The sequence below is a fragment of the Mus caroli genome, unplaced genomic scaffold (assembly GCF_978045245.1).
Source record: "Mus caroli unplaced genomic scaffold, Mus_caroli_1 scaffold_10, whole genome shotgun sequence".
NCBI lineage: Eukaryota > Metazoa > Chordata > Mammalia > Rodentia > Muridae > Mus > Mus caroli.
Window position 1 is genome coordinate 69,333,850 of NW_028227265.1, and position 23,062 is coordinate 69,356,911.

The following is a 23,062-nucleotide window of genomic DNA, read 5'->3' on the forward strand; positions in this document are numbered from 1 at the left end:
AATAAAAATAAAAAACAATTGAGGGCCAAATAGGCTTTATGCTGAATCCCCAAACAACACAGGCCAAAGCTACATCTTGTTCACAATGAACAGAAAGTTAGCCTCCGATGCTGTAAATAACACCTATACAAATAATTGGACATAGAGATGTCAAGCTAGTGCCTACATTTAACCTTTAACTCTGTGTTCCAGCATCTCTGGTAAAGAAGGTACTCTGTTTCTACCAAAAAGAAACATAAACACCAAGCCAGGAACAAGCCCTTTGTTCTACAATGGTACTGCCTGCAAAATATGCTAGGCAATGGTGATACAAGCCTTGTGGGAGTAACCAACCAATAACTAATTTGACTTAAGGCTTACTCTATGAAATGGGATGCATGTCTGTTATTTCTTGGGTCATCAGGAACCTGATAGTAGATAGCCCAGGGATATGAGGGAAAATCAGATAATACTGGTCTAGAAAAGAAAAAAAAAAGTAGTGATAAATGGTGCTTAATGATATTCTGCTATACTCATTGATCAGAGCCTTATTAAGCCACCATCCGAGAAACTTCCTCCTGCAGGAGATGGGAACAAATAAAGAGGCCCACAGCCAGATGTTAATTACAATGAGCATGAGAGACCTTAGAACACTATGTCTCCATCAAAACCCTCCCATCAGGGCTCAGGGATCCCTGAGGAAGAGGAAGTAGAAAGAGTATGAGAGTCAGAGAGGATGGAGGACTCTAAGAAAGCAAGGCCCTCTAAACCAATCTGAGTAAAGCTCTTGTGAACTACTGACCCTGAAGCAGCAGATACAGTGACAGCATGGTCTGTGCCAGGCCCTCTGCATAGGTGTTATGACTTCCAGCTTAGAGGCTTTATGGGATTCCTGAGTGTGTCAACAAGTAGGTCTCTGATTCTTGAGCCTTCTCCTGGGCTCTTCTCTTTTTGTTGGTTTGTTTGTTCAAATTTGATTGTAAAAATTTTTTTAAATTTTATTATATTTTATTTTGCTAGTTTTTAAAAATAAATGTGTGAAAGAGTGAAAACCTAGCTGTTATGGTTAACAACCCAACTGTCATTTATAGCTTCCAGGAAAGGAAAAATCAATTTTCTCCAACGGAGTGACACTGGGTATGTCAACTACTCCAGGGAAGGCTTTATAATTATAATTATATTTATATTGAATTTATATTCAATATTCCAATATATCAGAGATCCCATAGTTTTTGTTTTATAATGTGCTTTTATTTAGTTACACTTTGGTGTTTTTATTTTTGTGTGTTGTTTTATTATTTTTTTCTTCACTTTTTTGTGAGTTTTGTTGTTGTATTGAGGGGTAGAGAGGGGAATAGTATCTGGAAGGACTTGGAGGAGAGCAAGAATATGATCAAAAGATTTTTATAAATTGAAATTTAAAAAATCTAAAAACCAGTAAAAATAGGTAAAGGCTTGTATGTTTGGTTGTAAGCCTTATCTTTATTGACCAAGCCCATTCAACAAGAGGAATACCAGGCCTGGTACTGGAAATCTAGCTAGCTAATCTCTTCTAATGAAGTCTTGGTTATTAGAGGAGAATCTACAATCACTAATTTACTAAACCAGCATAATATCTATCAACAATCTATAAACATGTGTCCCTATACCCATAGATAAATGTATTCTTTACCCTTCATCAAAGAAACTTCTCTTTGCAACAGATGGAGACCACTACAGAAAACCACAACCAATTAAATAGGCTGTGTTGTGGAAAAGAGTCTCAATGGATACATGTACAAAATATTCCTATATCTAAGGCTCAGGGAATGTTCAAGAAGAGGAAAAAAGATTGTAAGAGCCACAGAATTAGGAACTGGGTGTTCTAGCAATATCAGAAGCTACACCCATGAAGTCCCACCAACAGGACTGCTCAAATATGAACTAAACAATAATGACAACAGCAGACATTCCAAACTAGACAAAGAAAAGCCCACAGGCTTCAACCCTACACAAAGAGCTACAGGTAAGTGGCAAGTACTTGGAGTGGGAGAGGTGGGTCTGCCCAAGAGAGAGCACAACAATTAGTTTTCTAGTGCTAAAGGTTAGCCCTGAAAACATACATACAGGAAACTATGTGGACTCAACAAGGATATAGTTGGAATATATATGTACATACAAAAAATATTTGCATAATAACAATTGATGAAAAAGTCTGAATTTGAAGGAGATCAGGGAGACATATATGGGAAGGTTTGGAGGGAAGAAAGGGAAGGGAAAAATGTAATCTTAGAACAAACAAAAAGAAAGTGAAAGCTTATCTGTACCAGATATATTGATATAAAGCAGCATCCATTAATAAAGCAGAAACAGTAAGCAAACAAAGAAAACCCCATAAAATTAAGATACCAGATGGTGTGTTGCTATAGACATTTGCTCAGTCTTCATTCATTTTCCTGCTGAGAAAGAGTCATGTTCTCTGCTTACACTTGGAAAAGTCAACAATGCAACTGCACTATAGCGTCCCCAGGGCTCACTGGAGGCATTGGATAGGATATATGATCCTGAAGAGTTTCTTTACAATTCCACTCTCATTCAAATCATAGACAATCTAACACCATTCCCTTGTACTTATGCCTGCTGTGGGATGGACTCAGTGTTCAGCAGTGTTTAAGCAATTTGCCTATAAAGGTCACACAGTCTTTAAGGAAAATGTTTCACTACTCAGAACATAACCTGACTGCAGAGAGAATTAAAAAATATTCAGCTTTCCTTGGACTAGCACCAAATGTCAGGAGGTTTTCTAGGAGTCAAAGAACATTCTGAAGATCATAGGTCCTCACTGCTATATGAATTCACTAAAAATGAACTTGCAAGGCCTCTAACTTGGGAAGATAGCCATAATCTAAACTAAACTAAACTAAACTGGCCTTACAAACCGATATCAACCTGAGGAATTTCAAATTACTAAACCTATCTTGTTTGTTTACGAGGGTGAAATATGGGAATGTAGAACATGTGGAAGGAACAGCCTAGAATTAGATTGAATTGCTCAGACATGTCCTTAATGTTTCAAAAGCATACATACAGTAGTAGTAGCTGATTTTAGGAAATCAATTTTACTTGCAGATCTCATATGGTGTGGAAAGTACTAAATTCCAGTCAAACAGCAGTTTTCACCAATAGAAAAATAATAGAAACATATGCCATTCTTTATCATTCTAATGTCTATCTACAATGTTATAGCTTAACCATATTGTTCTACTACCCCTACCCAAAGATGGTGAGCATTGTGATTAGGAATAGTAGCAGTTCATGTTGGTTTGTGTGATGGTCTGTAGGATGGTCCTGAGTACTGGTTAACGTTGATTGTCAACTTGGCAGGATTTAGAATGACCTAGGATATCTGCCTAGAGCCCATCAGAAAGTCCTAGGCTATTCCTGTATCTTGAAATGTTTTGATCATGTTTTCCTCTAGCAATTTCAGGGTTTTGCTCTTACATTAAGGTTCTTGATCCAATTTGACTTTTGTGCAGAGTGGGAGATATGAATCTAACGTCCCTCTATAGTACATGTGAGTATCCAGTTCTCCTGGCCCCATGTGTTGAAGAGGCTGTTCTTCTATGATTTTTTTTTTTGATACCTTGTCATTGATCAGGCAGCTATTATTATGTGCGAGAGTGTCTTCACGCTAAGTCACGGCCTATCCCGGGGCATGCTAATGGGGCCCTGAGAGAGCAGCCAATCAGGTATGGACACGCCACTCTGAGGGGTATATAAGCAGAGCCTTTCTGGGGCTTGGGGTCTTCCTCCTCATCATGCTGATGCTAGTGCAATAAAGAATTACTGCAGAAGGATCCGGTTGTTTGTGTGTGTTCTTGCTGGCTAGACGATAGCACTCGACATCTATGGAATGTGTGAGTTGTCCTTATGACTGTACACTTTACTCATATGACTTTTCTTAACCTCAGAGAATATATTGTCTAATGTTCTGAATAAAATTGGTTATTGCATGAGACTTTAGTCCATCTTCTTATCAGCTCCTTTTTCCCAGGTCCCACCACCAACTAAAGCAGTGAATAAGTGGTGCCCAATAGGAACCTGAAGTCAGCTATGAAATAAGAGCGGGGGCCCTTAAAGAAGGGGGTGAGAGAGAATAATGGGGTAGAAACCAGGAACGTCTTTGCCTTATGTTGAGCTTGCACACCATTTTTAAAGAAATGAGAAGCACAAATATTAGAATCACTACTAGTAGATTGCTTCCAAGTTGAATATGATTGTCATTCCTGGTTTCCAGAAAAGAGAGCTTTAGATAAAGACATATGGGACAGAATCTGAATGAATAAAGAAAAGGCATATAAACAAGAGAGAAAGATCTCTGTTTAATTTTGGGTCACTTGGGCATTAATTTGGACCGTTATCAAGCTAATTAAGGAAGAGAAAGGAGGATAGTAATGATGAGGAAGAGACAATTAATTCCTTTAATGAATGTAAGCTGGATGATCAAACGTTAAAATTGGTAGAATAGGCAAAAAGTGATTTTCCTGTTTCAGGCAAAATTGAAAGTAAAACCAGCACCACTGATAGCAGGCTGGTGATGATTGCGTCAGTGCCATGATTGGAGCCTCCTTTAGGTATGTATCCTCTATTGTTGCAAATGACCTTGAAGCATGAGTAAAGGAATTTGATAATCAATCTAATCTTGAATTCTCTCCATTTTTTTTTTTTGTTGTTGTTGTGAATTTATGAGAGCCTATAACAAAACCTAACTTTGCAACCTAGGTAAGCTAGGGCAGAGCAAGAAAACAGAATTTGTTTCTCAATTCTTTCCTGGCCTTGTGAGCTCAACAAGGTGGTATTTGCAATGCACTAATCTATTTAAAACCTTAAAAGGAAAAACAGCATTGGACAGTCCTCACATATTATCTCTAGAGGCAAGGAAAGAACTGCAGCTATTTGAATCCAGATGACTAAAAGAAGCATTTGTGTAATGTATGGATCCTTTGCTGCCTTTAAAGTTATTTACTTTACACACAAATGTGCCTCCTATAGGTATTATATCACAAGAGGAAGGCCCATCTAATGTTACAGAAGGAATGCATGGTCCAGATATTCTCCAATCTAATAATACTTCTTTTCCCTTCAGCCCAACAGGTAGAACGGGATGTTTTAATTAATCTATTATGGCTAATTCAAAAACACTTAAATACAACATTTGGTTAAACCCACACACATCCTTTGTTTATTGTTCATATCAATGTACACTAGGGTTAATGCAAGCCGATGCATTAAGCCGCCCCATTTTTACTTCCCCAGAAGAAAATTGGGAAGGAGTATGCATTTGGAATTGCAGATGGATCCCTCAAAACATTATGGATTCCTTTTTGACTTCTTCAGCCCTGGCTCATCAAGGACAAAGGTGGAGGGTGAGAAGACAGCAGGCATCACCAGAAAGATAGCAATCCTCTAGCTAAAGGGCAAAAAAAGATATCAACCATATCATCAGAAGTCAAGTCTGTCCACCTGGGGTCAAGTTATATACCACTATGCACCAAGGGAGAAGTTATTCTATGAAGCACAGAGAGCCCCATGTCACATGAGAATCTTTGGCCGGCGATGCTAGTGGCTGTGACCTGTGCATCTGTGGTGATGGCCTCTGAACACGTGCATTGGTCTTATGTTCCCCATCCTTCTTTACTTCAGATTGTAGATTAGATGGATCCAGAGCCTGTTATCATTACTAATGACTTGGGGCTTATGGAGGACCTTGGAGTCATGATAGACTCATTCATTCATCTGAAGATGAGCCTGAGTCTGCTTTTTCGTTGGAATTTTAATTTCCCATTTGCGTAGAGCATCATTACATTTGTGTTTATATGGGTTTATGTTTTACAAGGTATTAGAACTACTAATTGGGCCTTTTTTCAAGTTATTCTCTAGATTTTTCTGATCAATTTAATAATGTAACCAAATAGTACTGGACATAGTTTGGATCCTTGTTCTTGATGGCAGAATGCTTTTACAGTGGTTTCACTGTTCTAATATTACTCCTTACACTTATAATTTGCTTGCTGATAGGATAGCCATGTGTCAAATGACAATTAGATTTATCAACAATATCTCAAATCAAATCTCTGAATATCCTACTACTAAAAATAAAAAAGGACGGAGATTTTGGAACATGGTCCAAGAATGAAATCATATGAGGAGAATTCAGAATGCTTATGAGAAAAAGCCAAGAAAATAGGACAAGAGTCTTGTGACCTCAGTTTCTAAAAAACAACAACAGCAGCAACAACAAAACACAAAATAGTTCTTGGAGTATGCTTCTATGCCCCTCCCAGATTTATCAGATAGAGATGAGTGTACTTCAGTTTATCCATTACAGCTGGTTACTGTTATTTGTTTATATGTATTTATGAAAAAACATGTTTTTTGCCTAGTGTGGCTTGCCTGTCATGCACAGTTTGCCCTTGTGGTTATATAATTTACTCATGTGAGTCTTCTTAATCCTCAGAGTACAATTGTCTGATGCTCTGAATAAAGTGGGCTGTTGCATGAGACTTTGCTTTGTATTGTTTATTGGCTCCATTATCCCAGGCCTTACCAACTAGAGGAGTAAACTGTGAAATCTGAATGGCTGCACGAGGAGTCAGCTATAAAATTTCTATAAATTGTGCTTCTGTGAATTGTGCACCCCGATGAAAACACAAGTAAAGCTTCCTAAGATCATATTTTTGTTCTCCTTACTTAGAATTAATATTTATGATTCTTGTTGGTATCCTTGACTTCAGAATTTTAATTTCAAAGAGACTCTGTGACATCATGGAAGGCAACAAAGTAACTTATGACTGTCAAGTTATAGCAAATTTTGCACTGAAGGTTCATGAAATTTCCTTCAAATAGAAAAACCCTGCATATTATAGGCCATTTTAACTAATTTTCTTGCAATTTGTAAATAATTCAGTATAATATGTTAGTTTTGAGAAAAATTTATTGGATATTATAAAGCAGCTATAGAGCTCTTTACAATAAAATTTAATGTTTTTTCAGTTGCAAATTAATCAAAGGGCAAAAGTAGATCAGAAAGCTATTTGGCAATGTGATGGATTTAAGGGGACTTTAAAGTGGTTCAGCGAAATTGCAACAGATGTTTCACAACCTGGATCCATCCTGTCAGCCAAACAGCAACAACCATTTCTTCAGCAAAGTACAGAAGTAATTTATTTAAAAATTATGAGTCCAATGCTGAGTTTGATTTCTTCATAAAGACTCTTTTATCAGTTGGGCCAATCTCTGGAAGGCCTAAAACAGAAAAGAGGTAAGAAATGATGAAATTAGGATGCTACTTTGAAAAACCTCTACTGTAAGTCTAGAGATTTAAATACAATCTCTACCTGAAGCTGGGATGACACAGTAAATGGTAAGTTTGAAAACAGCTTTACCTTGGTAGAACACCCTCTAGAGTCACTGAAGTAGACAGTATACACCAAGCTTACACATTTCCAGATTGTGCTTTCATTAGAACTTTCATGAATAATTTTCTATTTTGTTCACAGTATAAATATTTTGTGTTTATATAAAAACACAGAATATTGATATATATTCTCTCATCTGCAAACTTATATAGTTTGGACTGCTTAAAGGGTTTGGGATCAGGGTGGGGGGAGAGTATAGGGGACTTTTGGGATAGCATTTGAAATGTAAATGAAGAAAATATATAATAAAAAGAAAAAAATTTTCATATAAAAGCAGACTGTGCTATGGACAGCATATTAGTAGCATGAGAAACAAGCAAAGAAAAGACACACAAGGAGTCTGTCCTCAGTGTACTCGCATGCACATACACACATACACACACACACACACACACACACACACACACACACACACACACGCACCTGAACAAAAGGGAGACACATAGGGAGCCTGTCCTCAGTACATGTACACACACTTTCTGTATTAAAGTGAGGATACTCGGGGAGCCTGTTCCCAGCATACTTATTGGTCTCAGGAGTTCTGAAACCTGTGATATCACATAGGTGTGACCTGCACACCTGTTGCCAGGGCAACAGCCACCATATTCCCAGAATCCACCTGGCTCACCCCCAACCTTTACCTGTAACTCTGTCTCCATCCATATATAAAGAAAGCCCGCCCCCCCCGCCAACTTCTCTCTTCCCCCCCCCTTCTCTTTCCACTGCCACCTGGCCCTCCCCTCAATAAACCTCACATGGAACTGTTTGGCCTTCTGAAACCTCCCAAAGATCACAAAACATACATACACACACACACACACACACACACACACACACACACTTCTGAAAATCAAAAATCAGTGGTGCTTGGTCAGTAGATTTCTTTTAGATTTCTCTGCACACAGTTCTTAGAATATTTTTAATCCTTGTTACAGCATTTTTCTTCAGGGAAACGGACCAATGGCTTATGATTTTATTATTCATTTATGTGAGTCCATGAAGGAAACAGAAAGTTTTGCCCTAGAACATGTTGAGAATGCCCCAGAACTGTTCAGTGAGTTCTGACCAGTCACTTACAAAGACAACAAACTTTATCTCCAGTTTAGTCTCATTTGCCCCCAACTGCCAAGCAACAAAGAGAAAAGGAGGTGTTTATTAATCTCGTGATTGATGCACCAAAGCCTCTTCTAGAAGCGTAAGAAGAAACCAAATCATTTCTAACTTAGGAAAACCCACACATCAACATCAGAACTAGCAGGCTGTGTGGCTTGGAGGATACTCACTGTATCCATCTGTGCTGGAGTAGCCAGAGAGAAGGATGCTCTGAAGAAGTAGGTAGGAGGAGGATACTCACAGTATCCATCTATACTGGAGTAGCCAGAGAGAAAGATGCTCTGAAGAAGGAGGTTGGACGAGGATACTCACTGTATCCATCTGTGCTGGAGTAGCCAGAGAGAAGGATGCTCTGAAGAAGGAGGTAGGAGCTGAACCATCAATGAAGAAACCATTTCCAGGAACAAATAAGACCTGTGAGAGGTTGTCGAAAATAAGTGATTACACCACTGAAGAAAAGCTAAAAGAAAATTTAGGAAGATCTAGTATTACTGTGGGAGGAGTATTTCAAGGTTAAAAGCTACTAATCAACTAAGAAGTCACAATAGAAAATAAAAATATCATATAAAAATACACATGGCATGCTCTAGACAAACCTGAGTATGTAGAAATAGTAACAATATTTACCATCAATATGACAATGCTATTTCTTCTCCAAGTATAAAGAATGCATAAAAATGAGAAGATACCAGAATTTAAACTTAAATGTATAAAAGATAGGTTAGTGAGAAATAGTAAGATACAAATAAGTGACTAACCTAGCTCCAAACTAATATGAGTGCAAACACTGAGATTTCTAATGACAATTAGATGCTGGCCTAACAAAGAGTAGGAAACAGTATTTTAGGGAGAAACCTTAAAATGTAAAGGCCCTGGGATGGGAAGAAAAGGATACATTTAAAGAAACAGAAAGGTTACAAATGTTTAACCCATAAAGTAGAAGTTAGTAAGTGTGCTAAGGTGCGGTTTTGAGATCAGCTATATTTTATTTTATTTTTTAAGATTTATTTATTTATATGTAAGTACACTGTAGCTGTCTTCAGATACTCCAGAAGAGGGAGTCAGATCTCATTAACGGATGGTTGTGAGCCACCATGTGGTTGCTGGGATTTGAACTCCGGACCTTCGGAAGAGCAGTCGGGTACTCTTACCCACTGAGCCATCTCACCAGCCCCCACGGCTCATTTTATGACCATGTTGGTAGTAAGAGCTGAGTGACCAGACACTCACTCCGCCATAGACATAGACTTTACTCCCTTTCCTGTCACTCCATCTCCACTCCGTGTTCCCTCTCTTCCTCCCTTCTGTCTCTACCCCTTCTTTCCATCCTCAAGTACACACTAGGGTTGACCCAGGACATCAGACATTCTAGGCATACACTCTGCCCTCCTGGTACCGATAGCCTTCTTGAAGTTATATGGGTGACATTAGTAAATCTTAACCAATGGGTATAAGCTCTTTCTACTTTGTAGCAATCTTAGAATACTCATTAAGACTGGAGGCCAAAGATGGAAGGACCTAAGGTTTTAATTTTTAGGCAAGTCAGAAATAAATTACACCGTTTTATGTCTTAAGATTCAGACTTTGTATTTTATATAGCAATTGCCAGGGTTCCTCGGAAACATTAATTGGTTGTTGTTGCAGTCTATAAATCTGGGTGCTCCTACCTAAACCAAGATGAGTTTAGACTGAAGTGATATGGGGCATTCTACATAGAAGAGTTCAGGCAAAAGATGAGTTTCACTATCCTGATTTCTAAAATGTGAAGGTCATCATTTTTTCCCAATATAGAGGAAACATTTTGAGATAGACTAGAAGCAAGGGCCTGTAAGAGAGGGAGGATGTTGTCAAAACCTGGGGTAAAGCATTGGTGATGTAACTGGGGACTATTTAGAATAGGTTACACACACACACATAATAGATGCAGAGTTGCAGAGTTTGGGGGAAAAAGTGGACACTATTATCTGTCTCCATTCTTATCACATGGCTCATGGGTGCATTCAAACAGTTACTTACCAAAAGTTATTAATAATGATGTCATTGACAGAAAAAAATCAAACTGAAGAAAAGATCAAATTAAATGATCAAGTTAAATGAAATAAGCTATATGTGTGCATGGATTAAGTACCTATTGTGTGTAGAAACTCAGATAAGTAGAATGAGCAAAACATGAGTCCTGCTCTCTCAAATGGTCAAAGGATAGATAATCCTTGCCTGGGCAGTCTTTCTGAAGATGTATCCATGGATGGACTTGTTTCTTATGTACCTGTATGGTATCTTGCCACTGTCAAGTCACTCTCTTCTTTTAGAGTTTCTATCTAGACAACAGTGATTCTGGAAACAGATTTCAGCTCTTGCAGAGATACCTCATGGACATAAGGGAATTAATGGGGAAGAAGGGAGAGTTCAATTTCAACTGAAAAGCTACACAGAAAATTTCATTTAGAGTTTTGCGTTTACTCTGTGCCTGCAAGTGAAAGCTAAGTGTTAGCATTTGTTCTGGCTCCACCCAACAGTTACCTGGTAACAGCTAGGTAGACCTGGCTTGCTATAAAATGGGCTGTTTGGTACCTCCTAGATCTCTCTGCCCCTTCTCTTTTTGACTCTCTTCTCTCCCTGACCCCTTTCTCCCTCTGTCCACTTCCCCCTTCCTTCCTCCTCCCCCTCTCTCTACATGTTGCTGGCCTCCCCCCTTCTGCCTCCCTCCCTCTTTCTTTCCCTCCCCCTCTCTCTTTCTCTGTTTCTACTCCCTTCTCAATTCCCCTTCCCATGCCCTATGTAAACATAAACTCTCTTCTATACTATGTCCCTTGAATGCTGGTACCTCAGGGAGAAGGGATGGCTCATCATAGACCTGCCAAGGCACCCCTCCCATCTCACCATACCTGACTCTATCATACATATCCTTGGCTCCTTTTTATAAAGCACAACACTAAGAAAACTTATGATTTCAGTATGGGCGGGGTGGGGGGCTGGGGGGGGGAGAAGCTGGAATATGTGTAAACTTTTTTAGAAAACACAGCACAAGTGTTCATAAACTTGAGCAATAAAATGATGGAGGATTTCATTTTTGCTATTTTTTAAAATAACAAAATATAGTATTTCTCTATCAAGTACTAAGGGTGACTGCCTCCTACACATTTACTGTGCACACATCAAAAGGCCAGGCGTTAGTTTGCACATGCCATTTAATCATTATAGCAACCTGATGGGGTGAGATTCTTAGAGTTTGTGCATAAGTGAATATTTGTGTGTGCACAGGCTCCACTGTGCATGCTGTGGTGCCCAGACAAGTCTGTGGAATCACTCTGCTCCTGCATCTTTATATGAATTCCAATACAGAATTTAGGTCACGCCAGGCTTAGCACAGCACTACTTTCCTGCCAGGCCCTCTTACTGGCCCAGGAAAGGGTTCTTGCTGTCTTTATTGATCAATAAATCACAGGGGTGGGTAAGAGACCCAGAGCTACATATGTGGTAAAGAGTGACTATGAAATCAACCCAAGGAGGATGTCTGAACTGGGACACCAACCCAGTCACTGACCTGCATGATCATTTCCATTAATTTTGCCCATCTGAACTGAACTTCAAAATTTATTATAATTTTAATGATGAGACAATATACTCAACATATTCCAACAAGGCAAGTGGCTGGGCCACAAAAATATCTCTTAATTTTAATCAAAGAAATAGTATGGATTTTTCTTTTGACCATCTTGTCCACCCTCTTCCCATTTTTACCTCTCTTTCAATAGCCTTTTCTTCAATCAGTTGTTTTGTATCGGAGATTCCCTTAACTTTAATCCATAGAAACATGCCAGCTTTGGGAACATGCCACTCTGCCAAGCCTACAAAGAAAAGAAGATAGCACACTCTAGGCATGTCTCTGATGATTTACAGTTCCACAACACAGGCACAGTGATTATGTATAAGCACTTTTACAGAGTTTGTTTCAGTGGAAACATCTCAAAAATATGATTTGATGACACCCCCAAATTGATGTTCCCAGTGTTGGAACAATCCACAAATATGTTCTGAATTGTTCATTTGAGCCAGTGCCAGGCCAGCAAGATATGTAAGTGTCACTTCCTCACCAGCCTTTAAGAGAAATGCTTTTTGTTGTTGTTGTTTGGTTTACTCAATGGAGTACTACACAGCTATTAAAAAATGAATTTATGAAATTCTTAGGCAAATGGATGGATCTGGAGGATATCATCCTGAGTCAGGCAACCCAATCACAAAAGAACACACATAATATGCACTAGCTGATAAGTGGATATTAGCCCAGAAGCTCAGAATACCCAAGACACAATTCGCAAAACACATGAAACTCAAGAAGAAGGAAGACCAAAATGTGGATAGGATACTTCAATCATTCTTAGAAGTGGGAACAATTCTTTGTTTAGCTCTGAGCCCCATTTTTTAATGGGGTTATTTGATTTTCTGGAGTCCACCTTCTTGAGTTCTTTATATATATTGGATATTAGTCCCCTATCTGATTTAGGATAGGTAAAGATCCTTTCCCAATCTGTTGGTGGCCTTTTTGTCTTATTGACGGTGTCTTTTGCCTTACAGAAGCTTTGCAATTTTATGAGGTCCCATTTGTCGATTCTCGATCTTACAGTGTAAGCCATTGCTGTTCTACTCAGCAATTTTTCCCCTGTGCCCATATCTTCGAGGCTTTTCCCCACTTTCTCCTCTATAAGTTTCACTGTCTCTGGTTTTATGTGGAGTTTATTGATCCACTTAGATTTGACCTTAGTACAAGGAGATAGGAATGGATCAATTCGCATTCTTCTACATGATAACCGCCAGTTGTGCCAGCACCATTTGTTGAAAATGCTGTCTTTTTCCCACTGGATGGTTTTATCAGCCTCCAAACACTGACACTATTGCACACACTAGCAAGATTTTGCTGAAAGGACCCTGATATAGCTGTCTCTTGTGAGCCTATGCCAGGGCCTAGCAAACACAGAAGTGGATGCTCACAGTCAGCTATCGGATGGATCAGAAGGCCCCCAATGGAGGAGCTAAAGAAAGTACTCAAGGAGCTAAAGGGGTCTGCAACCCTATAGGTGGAACAACAATATGAACTAACCAGTACTCCCTCCCCCCCAAACTCGTGTCTCTAGCTGCATATGTATCAGGTAAAGGTTTTTAATGAATTTAAGAATCTTAAATTATACTGAAAGGACAATATAAACCCCATTAGTCTCCATTTAAAGACCCCATTTGTCTCTATTTTGAGGACCAAGCCTGATTTAAAAAAAAAAAAGGCAGTGAAGCACCAGCTTCAGGAACAGACCCAGAAACTAGGTCATAAGACACCAGCTCTAGAATTGAAAAAAAATGAGATTTTGTATCCTGTGATTCATGTAAAAGAGTTGTCTATGAGCCCCTGGCCTGGGGCTGAGAACAATGCAGAACAGATAGGGCTGTTGTTAAGACATTCCTAAGAACAGCTTGATTGTACAAGCAGGGCTATCTTGTCTGGGTCAACACCACCTGGCCGGAACCTCCCCTCTGTCTACTGCCCCTTGAAACCAGGTAAAGTTATACATCAACTGGTTGATATGTGAACAAAGATAAGCCCCCAGCCCACAGGAACAATGTCCTGATGCCCTGTAATCTTTCTGTTAATGTTTGAATAAGCCAATAGTGTGTCGCTATGCTGAATTCCACACCCTTAAGCCCCTTACCCCATAAAAACCCCTAGCTTTCTAGCCTCATGGGATCTCCTATCTTTCTATCTCCTGTGTGGGATGCATGTAGGTCCGGAGCTCTGTCATTAAACGTCCTCATGTAATTACATCAAGAGATGGTCCTTCGTGATTTTTTGGGTGCACGCCAAATCGGGAATTGGGTGGGGGTTTCCCCACTAGTTCTATCAGAATCAGACCATAAAATCCAGAGCAATATCATAAAACCCTCTCCCAAAGAGCAGCCTGGAGATAACCACAAAGATGGGGAAATATCTTATCTCAGAATGGGCCATCAGTACTGGGATGCCCTATTTCATCACAGTGTTGAACATTCGTGACATAAGAATGCAGACCACTGATCACACATGATTGAACATCATGGCATAGGAATGAAGACAACTGATCAGCTGTGAAATAGCATCCCCTAGCATCCACCAATGAAATTTTAGATTATCTGATCCTTCTAGACATTTTCCCCAGTTCCCTATAAGAAGGCCTGCATACCTTTGTCTGGGGTAGCAATTTTGGAGAATGGTTGACACCGCCCCCTCCCCCCCCCATGCTGGCTGTTTCTGCAGAATAATTGCTCTTTGTTTTTGCATATTATCTGAGTCTGGGGTCTTCCTTCATCGATTTTCTGACCCTTACAATACTATACTACTTGATTAAATTCATTTTTAGTTATAAGCAGACTATTTTGGGAGCAAAAATTTGAAACAACTGTCCTTAGCATACAGGCGATTTGTCTAGGTCCCTCCCAGGGACCTAGTAATGACATACATCATCAGCTGCAGCCATTACCTGCTGCCGCCAAGTGAGACATATAAAAGGACTGCTGGATACTCCAGTTCTCATTCTTTCTCTCTCCCTGTTCCCACATGCTCCTGGATGGTGTCTATCTGTTCCTTTCTGTTCTTCTATCTGTCCTTCTCTGTCTCCCTTATTTTGCTCCTACCCCTTATCCAGGCTGTCATTCCTCTCCTTTCCCCCAAATAAACCTCCTTTATACCAGATTGGTTACAGAGTGGCATGGTTTCTCAGGGGGCAACTTGGCATGGGCTCACCAGGTACCCCCACACACCACATTATATTTCATAACACTAATAATAATTGCTGAAAGTTTTTGAAGATGGGTTTTATTCAGGAAATATTGCCGCAGGTAGTATTGCTGGTTAATTTTTTGACCGAGTTTTTTTCTTAGAACCACAAAATCTGGGGTTGACACTACAGCTCTGTTTGATAGAGTATTTGCTTTGAGTTCCTGGGACCCAGGTTTCATTGCCAATACCTCTAAAGTAGATGTGGTAGCACAAATCTGCAATTTCAGCATGTTGCAAATGGGGGCAAGAGGATCAGAAGTTCAAGGCCAGCCTGGGTTATATGAGACCCTGTCTTAAAGAAAAAACATCTTGTGGCAGATGGTAGAGATGATAGAACTCAAGGGTTGACAATGAGGCTCTTGTGAGACCATCATAGGGCAACCTTTGCTCGGCCAGAACGTGCTTACACTGCCTTCTCTCCACACCAGGACTGACCACACGCTATCTGTCATCAGCTCTAGAGATGCCATTGTTTATATGAACATCACATGCTCCCCACTTACCACGTAACCACTTGTCTGCAGCTGCCAATATGGAATCCCTCTGGTTCTTGTAGAAATCAATAGTTCTATAAGAAGGCAATGGCAAGAGTCAGGATCGTTTTGTCCAGAACACTGACCAGAGACACAAGAAAAGCTCAGAACTCCAGCTTTGGAATTCTGTAAGAATTCGTTTTTTTTTTTGCTTTAAGTGCTTCATGGAAGAATACTGCGTTGATTGCTTTAAGGTGTGTGCTGCAAAACTTAAAAAACAAAAAACAAAAGAACCTTTTCCCCTTTACTATAGAGAAATCAAGGTCTAAAAATAAATGTAGCAGAGTTTATTTCTACGTAAAATATGGAATTTTTACATGTAGCAGAAGTAGCATGGCAGACCCTTATGTTTAGTTGACATAAGGAACTGTTATTTTTAGGGTTAGGAGAACACTTGAGGTCAGAGGGAACTGCACTGGAATGCTGAGTCACTGATCTGGGGAAGAGGTGACCCTATTACTGCATGCTTATAAGTGGCCCTTGAAACACCACATTTACATAACAAAAATGATTCAGGATTGGTCTCATTATACCAACAAAGTGTGCTTTCAGTCATTCCTACTTGAATCACTTCCCATCCCCTGTGTCCTTGGCTGATTATCAAATAACTTGTTTGTTTGTTTAGCTTTTCAGCTAAAACAGTGAACTCTAACCTCGGGAACTTGGTTCACTGTGGTGTCTGGGGTGGGAGTTGGGGGACAAGAGGTCAGGTTGTACCTTGAATGCTACTGAGAAGACTTTCTATGTGAAAAGCAAGTAAAATAAAATGCCCATTTCGTTTGTGATTTTTGGACATTGAAGAAGGAATAAAGGGGATACAGAGATGCCTCAGGGGCTAAGAACAGTTGTTACTATTCCAGAGGACCAGGGTTTCAGCATGTACACAGCAGCTTATAATCACCTCACAGCTAGTTTATAATAGTCTGTTACCTCTGGCTCCAGGAGACCAATGTCTCCTGGCCCCCACAGGCACGAGGTGTGTAGTACACAGATATATGTACAGGCAAACACCCATACACACAAACTAAAAAATATATATCTTTAAAAGGGAAGGAAGAATAATAAATAAATCAGTATTCTGGATGGTTTGTCTTCTATGTTCTGGGCCCCTTTTTTGCTCACAAAAATTTTAACATCTGACTCACTACCTGTCAATATGAGCCAGGAAACCCTCTTCTCCCCATTGGTGTAGAAGCTGTAGTATCATGAGCTGAAAGAAACAGAAGAGAAGTAATGTCATGGTTCATTCTCAAAACTGAGTATGTACTTTGTAAACACAGAAGTTTGGTTTTGCTTATATGTAAACACACAGGAAGACCAACAAGGAGTCTAGGTCGTATTGGTGACTTCAGTAAACTTTAATTAAAAACCAGAATGACAATGGTAGGCAGGCTCAGGTACTAAAGTGCTTTCTGCATAAGCCTGAGGGCCTGAGTTCACACCCAGGCATTTTTGCAAGAAGCTGAGCAGAGATGCTCTGCATTTATAACTTCAGTGATGGAGGTCAGGGGTCTGGGGCAAGCAGGCTGCAGGTTCAGGGGCTGCAGGTGCAGGTTTGTTTTGTTGTCTTACAACAAAACACTTGATGCTGACCTCTGGCCTCGTTCACACACACACACACACACACACACACACACACACACACACACACACAAAATCAATCAGTCAGTCAAACAAAGTAAGCAAAAAGCCTCCTTGAATGCAAAGCTTTCTTATATGCCAGGTTCTACTATATATAACATATTAACAGATATATCTACCTGAACCTTAAGGGATGTTAGTTCTGCTCTACTGATAAAGATACTGAAACACAAAGGTGAATTTTCTTTATCTCAAGGAACTGATCATAGAACTTGGATTCCAAGACAGATTTTCCAGCTCCAGATCCACGATAATGACTACTGGAGTATAATGCCTCTGTAAATTTGAGAACATACATAATATTTGTTTTTCTTTCCTTTTTGTTGGTGTGAGGGATCAAACCTAAGACCAAATCACTGCTAAGCGTGTACTGAACCACTAAGTTATAGACTTAGGCCTCAAGATGTTTATGACAGGTATATTCCATATTAAATGTGGAGATAATTTTTTATTTAATATGGTGGAGCTCTAAATGATGTAACAAAATTTTGCTGACAAGACCTAAAAATATGGGGAAAAGTTCCTTATTTGGTTATATACTAGACATCTACACTTTATAGACTGTGCAATATAAAACAAGCATCCTTGAGATATAAACTTTTCATTTTGATGGCTGAGGATATGGTTCAGTAGGTAAAGAGCTTGCAGTGCTCATGAAAGGACCCAATTCAGATTATCCAGTTTAAAAGCCAGGCATGGTAGCAGGAACCTGCCATCCCAGCACTGAGGAGGTAGTCACAGGAGGATCCAAGGGCTCGCTCACACAGCCAGTCTAATTAAATAGGTAAGCTCCAGGTTCAATGAGAGGCTATCCCCCAACATAACATGGAAAGCCAGTAAAGAAGACGTGTGAAGCTGACCTGGGATCTGTACACACATGTGCACACATGGATGCTCACCCACCTCCACACTTACACACATGCATGAACACATGCAAGCACATACACAGGATCTAAAGCTCAAGATCACAATCATGTCGAAATTCAATACTTTCCAAAGCTTGTGAGGAAATCCACTCAATCTCCATACTAAACTTCACTTTAATTAAAATGCTTAATGATGAATGGCTTAAGGAGCAGCTGAGGAACAGGGGCCAGAAGACACTAAAAAGCCCGATTTCTTCACATCACTATAAATTCCAACTGAAAGACCCCCATTTTGGGGAGACCCTTGCTCAAGTCCCGGGATGAGCCGATGCCCCAATAACTTGAGAGAAACCGTTCTTGATGCAACATCGCATGAGGTTTATTCCAGAATCAGCATGCTGAGGCCGAGCTCGTCACCCACACAGGGGCAGAGGAGATCGAACCCCAGCAGTGGCAGCAGAGGGTTTTTAAAGAATAAACTGTAAAGTGAGAGGATGATAAGACCACAAAGAATGGGGAAGCTGAGTAAATGTCGTAAAAATGGGGATGGTGAATTACAGCTCATCTCTCAGGCTGAAGGCGAAAGAACAAAGGACTCCATGCTGGGCTTCATTTCTAGGGGTCTAAGAAACACATTGAGTTGGGGTCTTACACAACACAATGAAATTTGAGTTACTTCATCAAATCCAGTTCTATTTTGTTTAGCTCTACCCTTTTATTAAAAAATGTTTATTAATTGACTGACCTTTAGTATTCTGCCTGAGACCCAGATGATACACTCTGATTCGTAAGGACTCTGGACAGGCAATATCAAGACACTAGCTTAAATGATTTCTCATTTGTTCCTTAGATTAAGCCTCTGCAGATGTTGATCTAATTCTGTCTCAGAAATGGAGATTGAGCATTTGATTTTTCTTCCCTGTCAGGTTAAGCTAATCATATTTGCTTACTGATTTTGCTAAGAAAAAAAAAATCCTTAATTGTACTTACCTGTGAGAGAGTACAGGCATGTACTGATGCGACTTGTGTGTGGAGAACAATATTCTCTATCAAGGTCTTAGGGCCAGTCATAAACCCTACTCTCAACCTATGCAGACAGAGAAAAGGTGTTATTCCAACCCTGCATAAACAACTAATGTCAATAGCTTTGCTGATTCCACCAGAAGAGAGATGGCTCGGGGGCAATGATATCTTGATGTCTTACAAATTCTAATCAAAGTACTTACTTCTTACTTAAAAAGAAAAAAAAATTAAATTTAAGTATATATGATAAAAAACAATGCAAATATCATTAAGACTGTCTAAACATAGTATTCTAACTTAAGCTTCCAGAATATTCATCCTCTTCCTACAACTTAGAATAATAGCCAAACATCTTTGAACACTGGAAAATAATAAAGAGAGTGAAATACCCACATGCCTATTAGTGATTAAATGGATTTACAGGCAAGTAGAATACAAGCTTTTTATAAGAGGAGAATTCCTTGAACTAAAAGCTTTGAGGCTGGCATTGAGTTTGAGACACAAGCCTTACCCTGAGGAGAGGGTTTTTGAAAAGGTGTCAGCTCTGATAACTCTTCCATCAACATCCATGGAGAGAAAAGTTGGCTCCCAAGGCTGAAAGAGGAAGAAAACCACTGTTGGTTTGCAAACGCTGATCACTATAAGGTTACGTTGCATAGCATGGACGAGGGCAAACAGGCACAGACTGGGCACATACAGCAGTTACATCTTACCCTTGTCTAGGCTATAAGACCTGTGAAGCCTGTGTTCTTTTACTAGTGTCTTCCTGACCTTGGGGTTTCTTTGCTAAATATGCCCACAAAGGTTTCATTATTTGCTCAGGATGACATTACTGAATTTGGAGAAACTTCAAACAGGCCTTCTTTGCCTCCCTGGGATTGAAATTTAATATTATTTTACATTCAGAGGAAAGACGTAGGAGTGTAAAGGAATTATAAATTCTAGCTAGCCCATATAAAAGACACACAATCCAGGTACTTTATTTGCAAGCCAGAAGCCTTGATTAGGCAGGTTTGGAGCTATTCTAATTTATTTCCCAGCCATATGTCCCTTGTTACTTGTTATTTTTCCTGGCCAATGCACATGGTCCAACTCTTCGAATGGAGGTCTCCTCCACTCTCGGTGCCCTTTCTTCTTCTCCCTTTGGTTTTTCCTGAGACCCCTCTCTTGCTCTTCAAGTGCCACCTTTCTCCCTCTGCTGCCCACTCGCAGCTTCTAGCCTTTTATTAACCAGTTAAATCGAGAAGCTAGGTTTACATAACATCACTTGGTGTATGTGAGGATCTGCTCGTGGGAAGGGCAACCAGATGTTGGAAGCCAGTATTTAGCATTTAAATACAAGTCGCACCAGACCAACCCCCTACACTGCAGACATAATTTCAGGTAAGATGAAAAGTTCTTTCAAGATGACCAGCACTATTTTGGGTTGATCCTTGGAATTAACTAGAAAGATTAAAAACTGATGTGAATGCAGGTGAGAAATTTAGTTAATGATGCAAATGGACATTAAGATTTTCTTCAAATGTAAGGTCAAGTTCGAAAGGGGTTCATGGTCACACTCAGGGTGGGAGGGCAGGGCAAATCATGCTTTGCAAAACTATGCAGCAAAGCAGCATGTTTTGTGTCTTCTCAGTGGATGGAAATCTACTTTCAGGATGGATGTCTAGAGTCCTGAGGGCATGCACTAGTGCTATGGCCTGCTAGAAAGTGATTATCAGGAAATGTTGCATACACATATGTAGAGGGAGGTGTTGATCCCCTAACTGGTTCTAGACTGTGTCAATAAAGGAGGCAAAACCAATTGCTGGGCGCAAGGAAAAAGGTGGAACTTCTGTGCCCCAAGAGGAAGAGAAGGGATGCAGAAAAAAATGTTTTCAGACCAGGTTTTGGAGGGAGGAAGAAGCAACAGACATGTAGGTCTTGGGGCTCCTAGAGTTCGTAGCCCTCTGCCAAGTGGAGGCCAAGGAAGATGGAGGGAGCTAGTTGGTAAGATTAGAGCACAAAAGTCTTCACCCTACCATTGAGTTATCTGGCTAGTTTTAAAAATAATAAAACTGTCTGATGTTTTCCATCCAAGGCACTACGGTGGGAAAAAGGAGAAAGAGGGTGGCCAAAAGGAGAAAGAGGGTGGCCAGGACGGATGGAGGCTTGGCGAAGCTAGCTATGAGGGGCTGAGGGAGCCACTTCAGATCCCAGAGAGGGGAGGGGTCCAGCCAAGAGTGCAATGCTGGGAAAAGGAACAAGCGTTTTTTTTTTTTTTTTTAATTATTCAACACACATATATCGAGGAGAACTTTAGAAACTCACAATCCTCCAGAGAAGGTCCAGAGCACCTGACAAGGATGTGACTCTGTGGCTGCCGTGCTTTCTCTATCTGTGCAGAGTACTGAGTGAGCACAGTGCTACTTCTCCTTCAGCCTGAACACCACCTCAGTCCCCTTAGCCCTCATTCTAGTCAATTACCATTACTAGGCTGAAGTTCACATACAAGATGAGACCCATGCCGTGTTCCCCCTTTGACGTCTGAGGCATTATGACTTAGGATTTGGAGTTCAGCACCAGCAGCCTGATTGGTTCTGCTTTTCTAAATGCACGTTTCAGAGAACTAGAGATCCTAAAAGTAATTTCTAGACCAAGCATTTATACAAAAAAAGAAAACTGGGAAAACAGGAAGACTGAAAAAACTAGAGAGAGCTCAATATTTATCTAAGTTCTCCATGAGAGCAGAAAGCTTTGACTCAAGCCAGGTCAGCATCCAATGCAACTAATAACTCACAACAAATGATCTGTTGACAGCGGTGTAAGCCCACAGCATCACATACCTTGCTGAACTGAAGAAAATAGTAAGGGTCATCTTCTATTATGAGGAAATCATATTTTCTTGCAAGCTGAAAGGTTAAAGCAATGTATTTATTTCTTAAGAGCTGTTTAAAATGAAGATTATTAGGAATTGCAGTTCTGGGTTCTTATTTATTCATTTATTCCTTCATGAACTAGTGAGTTCCTGTTATCCCAAACATTGAGGGTGGCTACGAACGAGATACTAAAGGTTCTTTTTTCCCATGGAAGATGGAATTGAACAAATTGGTTGGGTGACTAAATATTGTCCAATTTTATAGTGGTGACATCTGAAGGCAAGTGATACTATCACTTGCTGACTAGTCTTATGTCAACTTGACACACGCTAGAGTTATCTGAAAAGAGGGAACTTCAGTTGAGAAATGATTTCATAACATCCAGCTGTAAGGCAGATTTTAAATTAGTGAATGATGTGGAAGGGCCCAGTCCATTGTACGTGGTTACATCCCTGGGCTGGTGATCCTGGGTTATAAAAGAAAGCAGGCTGAGCAAGCCACAGGGAGCTCCAGTAAGCAGCACCCCTCCATGGCCTCTGAGTTCCTGTCCTGCTTGATTTCCTGCCCTGACTTCCTTTGGGGACAAACTGTGATGTGGAAACAAGCTTAAACCAAATAAATCCTTTCCCCCCCCAAGTTGCTTTGGTCCTGATATTTATAGTTACTCAGGGGAAACCTCTGTGGAGCTCTTCCCAACAAGGTAAGATTAGAACTCAAAATGATCAGAACAAAATAGCTGTGCAAATATTAAGAAGAAGGATTCTAGACTGAGGACAGAGGGATGAATGAAAGC

The 23,062-nt window shown here is 40.0% G+C and overlaps 1 protein-coding gene across 2 annotated transcripts in view; it reads right to left on the reverse strand.

Moving 5' to 3' along the window:
• Window positions 1-6,934: 6,934 nt before the first annotated feature.
• Aadat (aminoadipate aminotransferase) overlaps window positions 6,935-23,062 on the reverse strand; it is a 33,372-nt gene continuing 17,244 nt past the window's right edge. For both annotated transcript variants that reach the window (XM_021169733.3, XM_021169732.3), the window contains 8 exons: window positions 22,237-22,302; window positions 19,926-20,008; window positions 19,382-19,478; window positions 17,033-17,094; window positions 15,855-15,919; window positions 12,291-12,397; window positions 8,862-8,963; window positions 6,935-7,263 (listed from right to left, as the gene is read on the reverse strand). In XM_021169733.3, coding sequence (XP_021025392.1) covers window positions 7,222-7,263; window positions 8,862-8,963; window positions 12,291-12,397; window positions 15,855-15,919; window positions 17,033-17,094; window positions 19,382-19,478; window positions 19,926-20,008; window positions 22,237-22,302 — 624 coding nt within the window. In that variant the 3' untranslated portion in view covers window positions 6,935-7,221. The remainder of the gene's footprint in view (window positions 7,264-8,861; window positions 8,964-12,290; window positions 12,398-15,854; window positions 15,920-17,032; window positions 17,095-19,381; window positions 19,479-19,925; window positions 20,009-22,236; window positions 22,303-23,062) is intronic.